Source organism: Jaculus jaculus, chromosome 7 (assembly GCF_020740685.1).
Source record: "Jaculus jaculus isolate mJacJac1 chromosome 7, mJacJac1.mat.Y.cur, whole genome shotgun sequence".
NCBI lineage: Eukaryota > Metazoa > Chordata > Mammalia > Rodentia > Dipodidae > Jaculus > Jaculus jaculus.
In genome coordinates this window covers 123996691-124011948 of record NC_059108.1, presented here as the reverse complement: position 1 = coordinate 124011948, position 15258 = coordinate 123996691, and the positions used below count along the sequence as shown (strand labels likewise).

At 43.3% G+C, this 15258-nt stretch overlaps 1 protein-coding gene across 2 annotated transcripts in view; it reads right to left on the bottom strand.

Moving 5' to 3' along the window:
• The window catches only part of Exd2 (exonuclease 3'-5' domain containing 2), a 43585-nt gene that overhangs the window by 16642 nt on the left and 11685 nt on the right, over nt 1-15258 (bottom strand). For both annotated transcript variants that reach the window (XM_045155360.1, XM_045155361.1), the window contains one exon: nt 6954-7210. In XM_045155360.1, coding sequence (XP_045011295.1) covers nt 6954-7210 — 257 coding nt within the window. The remainder of the gene's footprint in view (nt 1-6953; nt 7211-15258) is intronic.

The following is a 15258-nucleotide window of genomic DNA, read 5'->3' as shown; positions in this document are numbered from 1 at the left end:
ATATAAATGTTGTTTTTAATATTTTTATTATTATTTGTTGAGAGACTCAGAGAGGGGGGGAACAGACAGAAAGAATGGGCATGCCAGGGCCTCCAGCCACAGCAAATGAACTCTAGATGCATATACCACCTTGTGCAGCTGGTTAACATGGGTCCTGGGGAATCAAACCTGCATCCTTTGGCTTTGCAGGCAAATGCCTTGACCACTAAGCCATCCCTCCAGCCCTGTAAATGTTTTTTATTTCTGAGGAAGGAGTCTCACTGGGCCCAGGCTGGCCTGCAATATAAACGTACCTTGACGGTATTCACCACTCACGGTACTCTCCTGTCCCCTCCCACTTCTGCTGAACCCCTTTCTCATCCCAACTAGTCCCTCTTCTACTTTTCTATTTCATGAAATGTACTATTTTTGGTGGGAGTGTATATGGGGCTAGCTGTATGCATGTTCATAGCATGCGGGCGCATATGAATATGTACACACATGTATGTGGAGGCCGGAGGTCAATGACAGGTGTCTTCCTTAATCCCTATCTACCTTATTTCCTAAGGCAGGGTCCCTCACTGAACCTGGAAGTCACCTACTGAGCGAGCCTTTGTCATCCTCCCATCTCTGCCTGCCCAGTACTGAGATGAGAGGCACACACCACCACACGTGGTGTTTACATGCGTGCTGGAGGGCCAGACTCAGGTCCTCATGCTTGTGAGACAAGCTCTTCACCAACTGAGCCATCTCTCCAGCCCTGCGAAATGAAAAAACTTTAAACTATTTTAAGGCAGGCATGGCGGTGCACGCCTTTAATCTCAGCACTCGGGAGGCAGAGGTAGGTGGATTGCCCAGAGTTTAAGGACACCCTGAGACTATATTGTGAATTCCAGGTCAGCCTGGGCTAAAGTGAAACCCTACCTCAAAAAACAAAACAAGGGGCTGGAGAGATGGCTTAGCGGTTAAGCGCTTGCCTGTGAAGCTTAAGGACCCCGGTTCGAGGCTCAGTTCCCCAGGTCCCACGTTAGCCAGATGCACAAGGGGGCACACGCATCTGGAGTTCGTTTGCAGAGGCTGGAAGCCCTGGCGTGCCCATTCTCTCTCTCTCCCTCTATCTGTCTTTCTCTCTGTGTCTGACGCTCTCAAATAAATAAAAGTTAAAAAAAAACAAAAAACTACCTTATTTATTTGTTTCATGAAAGAGAGAGAGAGAGAAAGAATGGACATGCTGAGGTCTTTAGCCACTACAAATGAACTCTAAATGCAAGTACCATCTTGTGCATCTGGCTTTACACGTACTAGGGAATCAAACTAGAGTCCTGAGGCTTTGTAGGCAAGTGCCTTAACTGCTGAGCTATCTCTCTAGCTCCAAAAATGAACATTTTAATACATATATTAAGTGTCAATTAAAAAGATGGACTGAGGGCTGGAGAGATGGTTTAGCAGTTAAGGCGTTTGCCTGCAAAGCCAAAAGACCCAGGTTCAACTCCTCAGGACCCATGTAAGCCAGATATACAAGGTGGTGCATGTGTCTGGAGTTTGTTAGCAGTGGCTGGGGGCCCTGGTATGCTGGCGCGCGCGCGCGCGCACTCTCTCTCTCTCTCTCTCCCTCTCTTTCTCAAATAAATAAATAAAAAGATGAATTTGAGCAGGTTTTTCCTAGGCAATCACAACTACTGTGAGTTCACAAGTGCACCAGCTGCATGTTTCCAAAAGACAGAGACCCACAATACTTCTCTCCCCTTTCTCTAGATCTTACATTCTTTAATAATGAATATCTATTAAAAACTTGAATAGAAAAATTCTCTGATCTAGCAATTCCACTGTTAGGAGATATATAAAAAGATATTAACTACAGCGCTATTTATAGTAGGAGAGAAATGTAATCACCCTAAACGTCCTCCAATAATGCTTGTGCTTTATTTCTTCAATCTGAAAAAAGATAAGGCTACTTTCATTAGGAAGGTTAGAGTATAAAAAGCAATATTAATATATTCCTGCTTTTCAAAATATTCTAATTAAAACTGCAGCAGTGTAGCAAAAAAAATATAATAAAGTTTTTTCCAAAGATTAAAGAGATAAATGAAAAATTAAGAACAAAGCAGTGAAGTTGGATGTAGTGGTTCACACCTGTAATCCCAGCACTTCAGGGTTGTGAGAGGCTGATTAAGGAGAATGCTGAAAGTTTGAGGCTATGTAGTGAGTTCTAGCTCAGTCTAGGCTACAGAATGATACCCTGTCTCAAAGAAGAAAAGAAAAAAAGTGGAGGGGGCAGTTAGGGTGCCTGCATGGAAATTCCCCTGAATCCACATAAAGGCGGAGGCACTGTTTCATCTCTCCAGCCCCAAATTTTAACTTTAGTTATTAAAGCACATAGTTTATTTTATTTATTAATTCATTTATTTGTTTGAGAGAGAAAGAGAGAGAGAGAGAGAATGGGCACACCAGAGCCTCCAGTCGGTACAGATGCTTGTGCCACCCTGTGCATGGGGGTACTGGGGATCAAACTCAGGTCCTTAGGCTTTTCAGGCAAGCACCTTATCCGCTAAGCCATCTCTCCAGCCAGCTATAAATTACTTAGTTTAATCTTTTTGTTGTTGTTGTGTTTTCGAGGTAGGGTCTCACTTTAGCCAAGGCTGACCTGGAATTCACTATGTAGTCTCAGACTGGTCTCAAACTCATAGTGATCCTCCTAACTCTACCTCCTGAGTGCTGGGATTAAAGGCATGTGCCACACGCCCAGCTAATCACTTAATTTTACACCAGTCCTGTGAGGCAAGAACTGCCACAGCCGGTAACTCACAGCACTGACTCTTACCATGCAGCCTGTCCCCACTCAACTGGTGGTCTCGATGAACAGCAGAGTGCAGGAGGGCCTGATGAAATGCAGCTTTGCTCTTATACTTAAAATACTCGTTGCCAAGTTTTCATTTTTACTGCAATATTTTAATGTATTGCTAGGAAAAAATTTATACTTCACTCGGAACTTTATGTATATAAACCAAAGTAACAAACTAAAATAAAATTTCACCTTTATGCTAAAAAAAAAAAAAAATCCTGGCAAGCACAGATTTTGATCAGGCCTCTAAGCTTATCAAGTCCGCCCACCTTTTAGCATCAGTGTCACTTGAGGCAGGGCAAGAGGCTGTTTCAGCCCATGTCAGTGTAAATAAGGCTTGTGTGTGGACAGGAAGAGGTATATGACCCCTAAAAGGACAAGGTACAACCATTTCCACAGAAGAGAATTCTAAAGGGAAGGGGCTTTTCTTCCTCCCAGATAAGGGTGAGGTCTTTCACCATTTCTGCACCAGGCAGGGTTTGCACACTCAAATGGCTATTAGAAGTCAGGGTTACCATGGGAATGGTGAAGACTGGGAAAATTAGAACATGCTCATCTGAAGGGACAGCCTAAACCGGGGCCACTGTTGCCACCTGCAATGCTGGACTCAGTGTAGTTAGATAATCTAATTTCTCAAGAGAATCCAGAAATAGATTCCAACATTCAATTTTTCTGGATTTAAAACAGAATTTTCAAAAAAATTCAGGTCAAAAAAAAAAATTCAAGCTTGACAGATGGCTCAGCAGTTAAGATGTTTGCTTGTAAAGCTTAAGGACCCATGTTCAATTCCCCAATACCCACAAAAAGCCAGATGTGCAAAGTGGTACATGTGCTTGGAGTTTGTTTGCAGTAGCTGGAGGCCCTGGTGAACTCATTCTCTCCCTTCCTCCCTCCTTCTCTCTCTCCTACCTCTTTCTCTCTCAAATAAATAAAATAAAACACAACCAGAAAGTATCTGACTTAGCTAATGGGGCCATTAGTTTATAGCATCTATCTTATAAATGATGTCTTATTAATACTGTTTCATCAAAAAAGACAAATTCAAGCCCGGCATGGTAGCATACACCTTTAATCTCAGCACTCAAGAGGTAGAGGTAGGAGGATTGCTGTGAATTCGAGGCCACTCTGAGATATTACATAGTGATTTCCAGGTCAGCTGGGGCTAGAGCTAGACCCTACCTCCAAAAAACAGCCAGGTGTGGAGACACACACTTTGAATCCCAGCACTTGGGAGGCAGAGGTAGGAGGATGGCCATGAGTTCAAGGCCATACTAAGACTTACCAAGTGAATTCCAAGTCAGCCTGGGCTACAGTGACACCCTACTTCAAAAAAACCAAAACTAAATTAATTAAAAATAAATAACCAAGTGCCGCATGTTCTCTCTCATATGGGGATCCTAGCTACAGATGATTGGGCTTCTATGTGAGAAGGAAAAAAATCAGTAGCAGAGACCAGTAAGCTAAAAAAGAGATACAAAGGGAAGAGAAAGGAAGGGAAGAGGGTACTTAATAGGTTGGTATTGTATATATGTAAGTAGAAGAATAGATTAATGGGGGTGAAAAGGCCCAAAGTGAGGTCAGGGGAGGAGACTGAGTAAAGAAAAGGTGGAGGGAGGGCTAATCAAAATTAAGAGGATATAAATAAATCAAATGGAATCCTTCGGTTTTGGACAATGGAACACTCAGGAGCCGTAGATCATTGCTAGAAAATTTTCAGTGCCAGGGATGGGATACCTTCCAGTGAGTTGTTGGCCAGGGAGGTCGCTGATGCACCCAAAACATTATAGGCCATTGCTGAGGCCCTTGGTTTCCCACCAGGAATAGATGGTAAGACCCTATTGCTGAAGACTCCACATACTTGGGCTGCAAAGGCCACTGAGAAATCCTGCTGGATCTGAGCTGATAACCTCCTCTATGTAGTCCAGCTGACAGCTGGAAGAAGCCATTCTACATGCAGTTCAATGGGAGAAAGATACACCACCAGTGAAGATCCTCAACAGTGGACATTGCAAACCTTTTAATTGGCCAGCCAGCCCAAATGAGCCAACGGGTGCAATTGTGGCACGTCTGCCATGGTGGAAACCAACTGCCCTCCAATTGGACTGGAGGCCCACTCCAAGGGAGAGAATACATCCCTGATACTAAGAACTTAAAACAGGAAGTCATGAGCCCTAGGGGTGTAACATCTGCTGATGTCTGGATAAGTGTATATACTATGCTTATCAAATTGCCCAGTAAGTACTTCTCTTAATAGTCATACCCTTATATTAATGCTACTCTCATTCTGGGTAGAGAATCTTCTCTTTTCAGATGGCAGTGACCTTGGGATGACTCAGAAGGTATTATGGTGCTGGAAAGAAGTGACTAGAGTACCAAGTAACATCTTGATCACACCTTCCAAGGCTCAGGGTCTATTGCGGAAAAAGTGGCAGAAAGAATGTAAGAGCCAAAGGAAGGGTAGGACTCCTTACAACATGCTCCCTCCAGACAAAAAATGGCCTCAATATCCATGACCTCATAGTGCCTGACACTACCTCCACAAGATTATCGTAAGAGGGAAAGATCATGACATCAAAATAAAAGAGAGACTTATTGAGATGGGGAGGGGATATGATGAAGAATGGAATTTCAAAGGGGAAAGTGTGGGGGTGGGGAGGGAGGGAATTACCATGGGATATATTTTATAATCATCGAAAATGTTAATAAAAATTTAAAAAAAAAAAAAAGGAATTTCAAAGGGGAAAAGGGGGGAGGGAGGGTATTACCGTGGGATATTTTTTATAGTCATGAAAAATGTTTAAAAAATTGAGAAAAAATAAAATAAAATAAAATTTAAAAAATAAGTAAGTAAATAAAATGGAGAGAGATTGAGGGAATCACCTGAACATGGACCTCTGGCCTCTATATGCAGACTCACACATGCATGTATACCCATGCATGTGCTCACACATATATAAACATGCACACATACACATGCAAAAAAAAAAAAAAAAAAAAAAAAACAGGGCTGGAGAGATGGCTTAGCAGTTAAGGCATTTGCCAGCAAAGTCAAAGGACCTAGGTTTGATTCCCCAGTACCTATGTGCGGTGGTTTGATTCAGGTGTCCCCCATAAACTTAGGTATTGGGAATGATAGGTTCCCAGGTGATGACAAGTTGGGTATTAAGGCCTCCTGGAGGCGATGTATTGCTGGGGACAGGCTTATAGGTGTTATAGCCAACTTCCTCTTGCCAGTGTTTGGCACACTCTCCTGTTTCTGTTGTCTACTTCATGTTGGCCAGAAGGTGATGTCCACCCTCTGCTCATGTCATCGTTTTCCCCTGCCATTAGGGAGCTTCCCCTCAAGTCTGTAAGCCAAGATAAACCTTTGTTTCCCACAAGCTGCTCATAGTGTTTTCTGCCAGCAACGTGAACCTGACTGCAACACCACGTAAAGCCAGATACACAAGGTAGCACATGCTTCTGGAGTTTGTTTGCAGTGGCTACAGGTGTGCCCATTCTCTCCCCATTTTCTCTCTCTCTCTTTCTCTATCTCAAATAAACATGAAAATAAAATATTTTAAAAATAATAATAATAGGAGCTGGGTGTGGTGACACATGCCTTTAATCCCAGTACTCGGGAGGCAGAGGTAGGAGGATCGCTGTGAGTTTGAGGCCACCCTGAAAATACATAGTAAATTCCACATCAGCCTGGGCTAGAGAGAGACCCTATATATAATAATAATAGGGGCTGGAGAAATGGCTTAGTGGTTAAGGCGCTTGCCTGCAAAGCCAAAGGATGCAGGTTCAATTCCCTAGGACCCATGTAAGCCAGATGAACAAGGGGGCACATGCATCTGTGGTTCATTTGCAGCAGCTGGAGGCCCTGGCACACCCATATTCACTCCCCCACCTCAAATAAAGAAAGAAAATTAAAATACTTTAAAATAATAATTTTTAAAAAGACAAATTCTAAGTAACTAAACTTTTCTTATAAATTGGAAGGTCTCCTCACAAATTCAAGATCCATTTACAAAGTCTCGGTTTCTAACAAACTGTAAATGCTTCCTGACTGACTCCCAGTAATCTACAGATCTTGCTCAAGTGTTTGGCCCCACCTCTCCAGGAATTCCAACATGCATACAAACCATACCCCTGCTGCATGGCGAGGTACCGAAGGTCCAGACACCCCCTAACAATGAGGCCGTAATCTTGCAGAAGCTTCCTGGCATCTTCTGAGCATCCCACACCTACTTTTAAAATGGTGCCATCTGCCAAAATGTCCAGCAATGTTCTTGGTAGGGTGTTGCCTCCACAGATCAGCTTGGGCAAGCGAATCAGGGCACAGAGGCCACTCTGGGAGGCCATTTGTAGAAGTGACAGAGGACTGGCCTTGCCTTCCAAATTTACCTGCAATTAAGCAAAACAGAGCACAGTTCAGGGTTTTCTCTGCACACCAACAAGCACAAGAAAAAACTGGCAAAAGAAATAAAAAAAAAAAAAAAGAAAGAAAGAAAAGGTGTAAAAGGCACATCCTTGGCTCCCTCTGGGAGCAGCAGAGCAGATTCGGGGTTAAATCTGAAGAGGACCTGTGCTAACAGACATACAGCACTTCCATGAAGCAGCCTGACAGAGCCTCCTGAGCTCCCAAATCCAGGGCTGAAATCTACGCTGACACAGAGGAGCTCTTGGACCCCAGCGGCAGTCACAGGAAACAAGCTGGATGTGAAAAAGTAGCTAAGGTGTAGAATGCTAAGTAACACTGTGTCCACACTCCACCACACACACTGGCAGCTCCACTCATTTCCTTATCAGCACTGCCTAACAGCAGAGGTTTTAAAAAGCAGGTATGGCTAGGCATCTGTAATCCCAGCACTTGGAAGGTCAAGAGGTAAGAGGATCTCTGTGAGTTCAAGGACAGCCTGAGAATATATTGTAAAATTCCAGGTCAGCCTGGACTAGAATAAGAGTCTACCTAAAAAAAAAAAAAAAATCCAAAAAAAAACCCCCACAAAAGAGGTAGGAAATGCAGGTCTGTAAACAGACGAAGCCTGCCAATGACAGATCCTGGTGGGGTAAAGCTCTCCCTTGGCGTTTTCTAGACATAAATGGCATTCACAGAAGAAAAATAAAACATGGGTGCTGAGCCTCAGTTAGCACATTTATATCTTTTTCAACTGTGTATGTGTGTTTTAAACTTATTTATCAGAGACAGAAAAAGAGGCAGAAAGAGACAAAAGGAGAGAATGGGCATGACAGGGCCTCTAGTCACTACAAACAAATTCCAGATGCATGTGCTACCTTGTGTATCTGGCTTATGTGGGTACTGGGAATTGAACCTAGGTCTTTTGGCTTTGCTGGTAAGTGCCTTAACTGCCAAGCCATCTCTCCAGCCCCCACCTTCTCTGTTAGACAGACTCTCTCATTGTTTTGCTGCTACATGTGTACCTGTCCAGCTGGCTCACAAACTTCAGGATTCTCCTGGCTCTGCCTCCTACAGCCATAGAGGCCTTGGGAATCATTGACCCACACGCCACTTTGTGTCAGCCTTTTTAAAATATAATATATCTTTTAATTGAATTTTTTTATTAACAACTTCCGTGATTGTAACAATATCCCATGGTAATGCCCTCCCTCCCCGCCACTTTCCCCTTTGCAACTCCATTCTCCATCACATCCCCTCCCCCTCTCAAACAGTCTCTCTTTGCTTTTGATGTCATGATCTTTTCCTCCTATTATGATGGTCTTGTGTAGGTAGTGTCAGGCACTGCGAGGTCATGGTAAAAAAATATATTTTATTTATTTGCAAGTAGAGAGAGAAGAGAGACAAGACAGAAAATGGGCACACCAGGGCCTCCAGCTGCTGCAAACAAATTCCAGATGCACGTGCCACTCTGTGAATCTGGTTTCATGTGGGTTCAGAGGAACTGAACCAAGGTTGTTAGGCTTTGCAGGCAAGTGCCTTAACTGCTGAACAATCTCTCCAGCCCTTATGTCTGTCCTGGAAAAATGAACTTACAGACTTGCAAGCAAGCACCATTAAAAATAAATAAATAAATAAAAATCTGCATGAGTAGGAAGAAAACTCAGTAGCAAAGGCCAGAAAGCTAGAAAAGAGATATAAAGAGAAGAGAAAGGAAGAAAGGGCGGTACTTAACAGGATGGTACTGTATATATGTAAGTAGAAGAATAGATTAATGGGGGTGAAAAGGCCCAAGTGAGGTCAGGGGAAGAGACTGAGTAAAGGAAAGGTGGAGGGAGGGCTAGTCAAAATCTAAGAGGCTACAAATAAATCATATGGAAACCTACCTTTTGGGCAATGGAACACTCAGGAGCTATAGATTGTGTCTAGAAAATTTTCAGTGCCAGGGATGGGATTCCTTCCAGTGAGTTGTTGGCCAGGGAGGTCCCTGATGCTCCCAAAACATTATAGGCCATTGCCGAGGCCCTTGGTTTCCCACTAGGAAAAGATGGTAAGACCCTATTGCTGAAGACGCCACATACTTGGGCTGCAAGGCCACTGAGAAATCCTGCTGGATCTGAGCTGATAACCTCCTCCATGTAGACCACTTGACAGAAAGCTGGAAGAAGCCATTCTACATGCAGTTCAATGGGAGAAAGAGAAATCACCAATGAAGATACTCAACAGTGGACACTGCAAGCCTTAAATTTGGTCAGCCAGGCCAAATGAGCCAATGGGTGCATTAGTGGCACGTCTATCATGGTGGAAACCAAGTGCCCTCTAATTGGACTGGAGGCCTGCTCCATGGGAGGGAATACATCCCTGATTCTGAAAAGTTAAAACAGGTAGTCATGAGCCCTAGAGATGTAATATCTGCTGTTGTCTACCTAAATGTATATACTGTGCTCACCAAACTACCAAGTAAGCACTTCTCTTAATGTTCATACCCTTATATTAATGCTACTCTCACTTTCAGTAGAGAATCTTCTTTTTTTCAGATGGCAGTGACCTTGGGATGACTCAGAAGGCATCATGGTGCTGGAAAGAATTGACAGGAGTACTCAGCACTGCAATAGCTCTATCACACCTTCCAAGGCTCAGGGTCTATTGCGGAAGAGGTAGCAGAAAGAATGTAAGAGCCAAAGGAAGGGTAGGACTCCTTACAATGTGCTCCCTCTAGACACAAAATGGCCTGGATATCCATAACCTCACAGTGCCTGACACTACCTACACAAGACCATCATAAGAGGAGGAAAAGATCACGACATCAAAATAAAAGAGACTGATTGAGAAGGGGAGGGGATATGATGTAGCATGGAGTTTCAAAGGGGAAGTGGGGGGAAGGAGGCCATAAAAAAATACACTTTTATTGACAACCTCCATGCATACATAAAATATGCCCTGATCTGATCATAATCCCCTCTCATCACCCTCCTTTGTCCACCTTCTGTATCCCCCCTCTACTGGACCCTTTCTTCTTCCCCTAGTAACTCTTTTATTTTGATTTCCTCTTTTTTGTGTGCTACTATTATGCAGGTTTTGTGTAGGTAGCATCAGCCATGTGAGATCATGAATATCAAGGCCATTTTGTATCTGAAAGACAGCACTGCAAAATACTCTCCTCTTCCTTTGGTTCTCACATTCTTTTTTTTTTTTAAATTATTTATTTGTTTGTTTATTTATTTTTACTTGAAACAGGAGAAAGAAAGAGAATGGGTGCACCAGGGCCTCTAGCCAGTGCAAACAAACTTCAGATGCATGTGGCACCTTGCATCTGGCTTATGTGGGATCTGGAGAATCAAACCTGGGTCCTTAGGCTTCGCAGGCAAGGGCCTTAACCATTAAACCATCTCTCCAGCCCTGGCTCTTACATTCTTTCTGCCACCTTGTTGCAGTCAGCTTCACATTGCTGGAAGAAATCACCCAACCAAGAGCAGCTTCTGGGAAAAAGAGGTTTATTTTGGCTTACAGGCTTGAAAGGAAGTTCTACAATGGCAGGGGAAATGATGACATGAGATGGACATCACCCCCTGGCCAACATAAAGTGGATAATAGCAACAGAAGAGTGTGCCAAACACTGGCATGGGAAACTGGCTATCACACCCATAAGCTCACCCCCAACAATACACTGCCTCCAGGAAGCGTTAATTCCCAAATCTCCATCTAGCATTCAGAACACCTAAGTTTATGGAGGACACCTGAATCAAACCACCACACACCTCTTCCACAATGTTCCCTGAGCTTTGGAGGGTATAACGGAGATGTCTCACTTTGTGCTGAGCACTCCACACTGATGACTTTTACGTTTCTTCAGATGTTAGTGCCATCTGAAAACAAAAACTCCTTTAACCAAACTTAAGAGTAGCATTAACATATGGGCCTAAACATAAATAGAAGATAATTTGGTGGGCACAATATATCCATTTACCAAACAACAGCTATAGTTTCCCCAGGGCTTATGACCTCTCAAGCCATAGGCCTCAAATCCAGTTACAGAGCAATTGGTTGCAAGCAAGTACCTTTAACAGTTGACCCATCTCCTCAGCCCCAAGATCTTTATATTTTTTTGTTTTGCTTTGTTTTTTGTTGAGGCAGGCTATTGCTCTAGCCCAGGCTGACCTCAAACTCATAATGATCCTCTTAACTCAGCCTCCTGAATGCTAGAATTAAAGGCCTGTGCTACCACACCCAGTGATCTTTATATTTTAAGAGATAAAAATAATCATATATGAAGCCGGATATGGTGGCGCACACCTTTAATCCCAGCACTCCAGAGGCAGAGGTAAGAGGATCACCATGAGTTCGAGGCCACCCTGAGACTACACAGTGAATTCCAGGTCAGCCTGAGCTAGAGTGAAACCCTACCTCGAAAAACCAAAATCATCATCATCATCATCATCATCTTCATCATCATCATCATCATATATGGACTCTCTCTCATGCTGTGGTATTCCATCTGCTATGGCAAAGGTGATGGCCAGCCTTTGTTCATGCCATCCTTCGCCTGCCATCATGAAGCTTCCCCCCTAGACTGTAAGCCAAAATAAATCCCTTCCTCCCATTAGCTGCTTCTGGTCAGGTGTTTTATCTCAGCAACAAGAAAGAGGCTGCTACAGATATTTGGTACTATCAAGTGGAGTCGTTGTTGCTAGAAACCCAGCTGTTTGGCTTTTGCAGGAGCAACGTGGAAGAATTGGAAACCTTAACCTATGAGATGCCTTGCAGTGCTATAAGTAGTTTCACGGACCATTCTTGTTAGAGTTGAAAGAACTAAGTTCAGTAAGAACTGTGGACTGTTAGCTTTGGCTTATGAGGGGAGGAAAGACTGGGATGGAAGCAGTTTGTATAAGAGGCTTGTTACATTCTGCCTGTGTCCTAACAGCTTGTGTAGGACTGCAATGCATAGAAATGGACTGGTATGAGCAGAAGGATGTGGCACAAGAAGGAATCAAAGGTCAAGCCAAAACTGTTACCCATTCAGCTGCCAATGTTTGAGAGATGACAACCACTGAGATTAGACCAGCTGATCTGCACTGGGACAGCAGGAAGAATGCTGACTTTTGGAAGAAGGGGGCCTGAACGCTGAAGGAATGTACTGCTCTTCAAAGTCAGCTTTATTCCCCCTGGACTGCAAATAAATAAAAATATTTAAAAAGACAAAGAAAACTGGGCATGGTGGTGCACATCTTTAAGCCCATCATTTCAGAGGCACAGGTAAGAAGATTACTGTGAGTTTGAGGCCAGCCTGAGACTACATAGTGAATTTTAGGTCAGCCTGAGCTAGGAAGGAAGGGAGGGAGAAAGAAGAAAGAGAGAAATCCAAGCTGAGCATGGTGGCACATGCCTATTATCCCAGCACTTAGGAAATGGAGGCCAGAGGATCATAAGTTTAAGATCATCCTCAGTGATATAGCTCTTTCAAGCCAGCATGGGCTACATGAGACTTTAAAATAGAAAAAAATAAGGTCAGAAGAGGGAGGTGAAGGAGAGGAGGGAGTGGGAGGAATGTTAATAACAACTAAAAATGTTATGAATAAGACATATGGAAACCTACTTTTTTGATAATTTTAAAATACAATAATAATTTTAAATGTAATTTTTAAAAGATTTTATTTATTTGAGAGAGAGAAAGAGAGTTGGATAGAGAAAGAACAGGCACACCAGAACCTCTAGTCACTGCAAACAAACTCCATTTGCATGCACTACCTTGTGCATCTGCCTTTACACGGATAATGGGGAACTGAACCTGGGTCCCTTGACTTTGCAAGTAAGCACCTTGACCACAAAGCCATCTCGCCAACCCAAAATATAATTTGTTAAAAGAGAGTTTACAGCCAGGCATGGTGGTGCACACCTTTAATCCCAGCACTTGGGAGGCAGAGGTAGGAGGTTTGCCATGAGTTCAAGGCTACATAGTAAATTCAGGTCAGCCTGGGCTAGAGCGAGACCCTACCTCAAAAAAACAAAAAAGAAAGAAAAGAAAAAGAGAGAGTTTAGTGCTCAGGGGGCTAAAGGCTAAGGTAAGAGAATTACTGTGAGATCAGTGCCAGCTTGGATTATAGGACTACAAAATTCCAGGTCAGCCTGGGCTAGAGTGAGAGAGAGGGAGAATGATAATGTATTTGGGCAGAAGTACCCTGCAAGGTTAGAGAATGCTGTGCCCAAATGCCATAGATGATTACAGAAAAATCCCAGTGCCAGGGGTGGGATACCTCCCAGTGAGCTGTTGGCTATTACCAAGGCTCTTAGTTACCCACCAGAAGTAGATAGTAAGAACCTAGTGCTAAAGATAGCACATATTTTGGTTTTAGGACACTGAGAAATCAAGTTAGAACTAAGCTGGAAGCCTTTTCCCTGATGACTGTCATCATGTTGGAGAATGCCATGTAGAACTGCCTTAACCAGCAGTGAACCTTGCATCCTGCTGGTGCAATAGTAGTATATCTGTTACAGGGAAAACCAACTCCTCTCTGATTAGATCTGAGACCTGCTCTGGGGGAGGAACTTCATGCCCTATACTGAAAACCTAGTAAAAGCCTATGGCTGGGAAGGAACTACTGCTACTTGCTAAGTAGGTATATTTAGGTATGCTCACCTAATTACCCCCTAAATATTTGTATTTCTGCCCATATATTAATGCTGTCTCGTGTTTGATTAGAAGAGCTTTTCTTTTAGATGACAGTGACTACTAGGGAGACTCAAACCTCATCAATGCCTAAAAAGAAGTGACAGTTGAAGTAGGGCACAGTGGCGCACGCCTTTAATCCAGCACTTGGGAGGCAGAGGTAGGAGGATCCCCGTAAGTTCGAGGCCACCCTGAGACTACATAGTGAATTCCCAGTCAGCCTGGGCTAGAGTGAGACCCTATCTCAAAAAATGAAACAAAAAAAAAAGTGTTCAGTACTAAATGAGACATCTCTATCATACCCTCCAAAACTAAGGAACCATGATAGACGAGGTGGCAGAAAGAATTTAAAAGCCAGGGCTAGAGGGATGGCTTACTGGTTAACGCACTTTACTGGAAAGCCAAAGGACCCAGGTTTGATTCCCCAGGACCCACATAAGAGACTTTGTTTGCAGTTGCTGGAGGCCCTGTCACACCCATTCTCTCTTTCTCTCTCTCATAAATAAAATAATTTTTTAAAAAAGAATGTAAGAGTCAAAGGATGGGGAGAAATGTTCAGGAACTTTGTTAAGAGATACAGAGTGGTGGTTGCATTTATGACTTCACAGCAACTACTATTACCTGCACCAGACCTTCATAATATGAGGGCAAAAAAATGACATCTAAATATAAGAGGGGGGGTGGAGAGATGGCTTAGTGGTTAAGTTGCTTGCTTGTGAAGCCTAAGGACCCATGTTTGACTTTCCAGATCCCATGTAAGCTACATGCAAAAGGTGACACAAGTGTACAAGGTCACACGTGCACACAAGGTGGCGCACAGGTCTGGAGTTCGATCTCAATGGCTGGAGGACCTCATGTGCCAATTCTCTCTCTTTCTCTCTCTCTCTCAAAATAAGTAAATAAATAAATAAATAAATAAATAAATAAATAAATAAATAAAAGGCCAGTGTGTTGGGCTTGCCACAAAAAAAAAAAAATACGTAAAAGCCGGGCGTGGTGGCGCACGCCTTTAATCCCAGCACTTGGGAGGCAGAGGTAGGAAGATCGCTGTGAGTTCAAGGCCACCCTGAGACTACAGAGTTAATTCCAGGTCAGCCTGGACCAGAGTGAGACCCTACCTCGAAAAACCAAAAAAAAAAAAAAAAAAAAATATGTAAGAGGTGGCTGAAGAGATGGCTCAGTGGTTAAACGCACTTCCTTACAACACCTGACAGCCTGAGTGTGATTCCTCAGTACCCACATGGAGCCAGAGTGGAAGGAGACCCTGCACACTCATACACATACAACCATACTCACACTTGCTCTCTCTCACTGTTGGCTTTCTTCTGTGTCAGGTAAATAAATAAATGAATAAAAAGCTGGGTGTGGTGA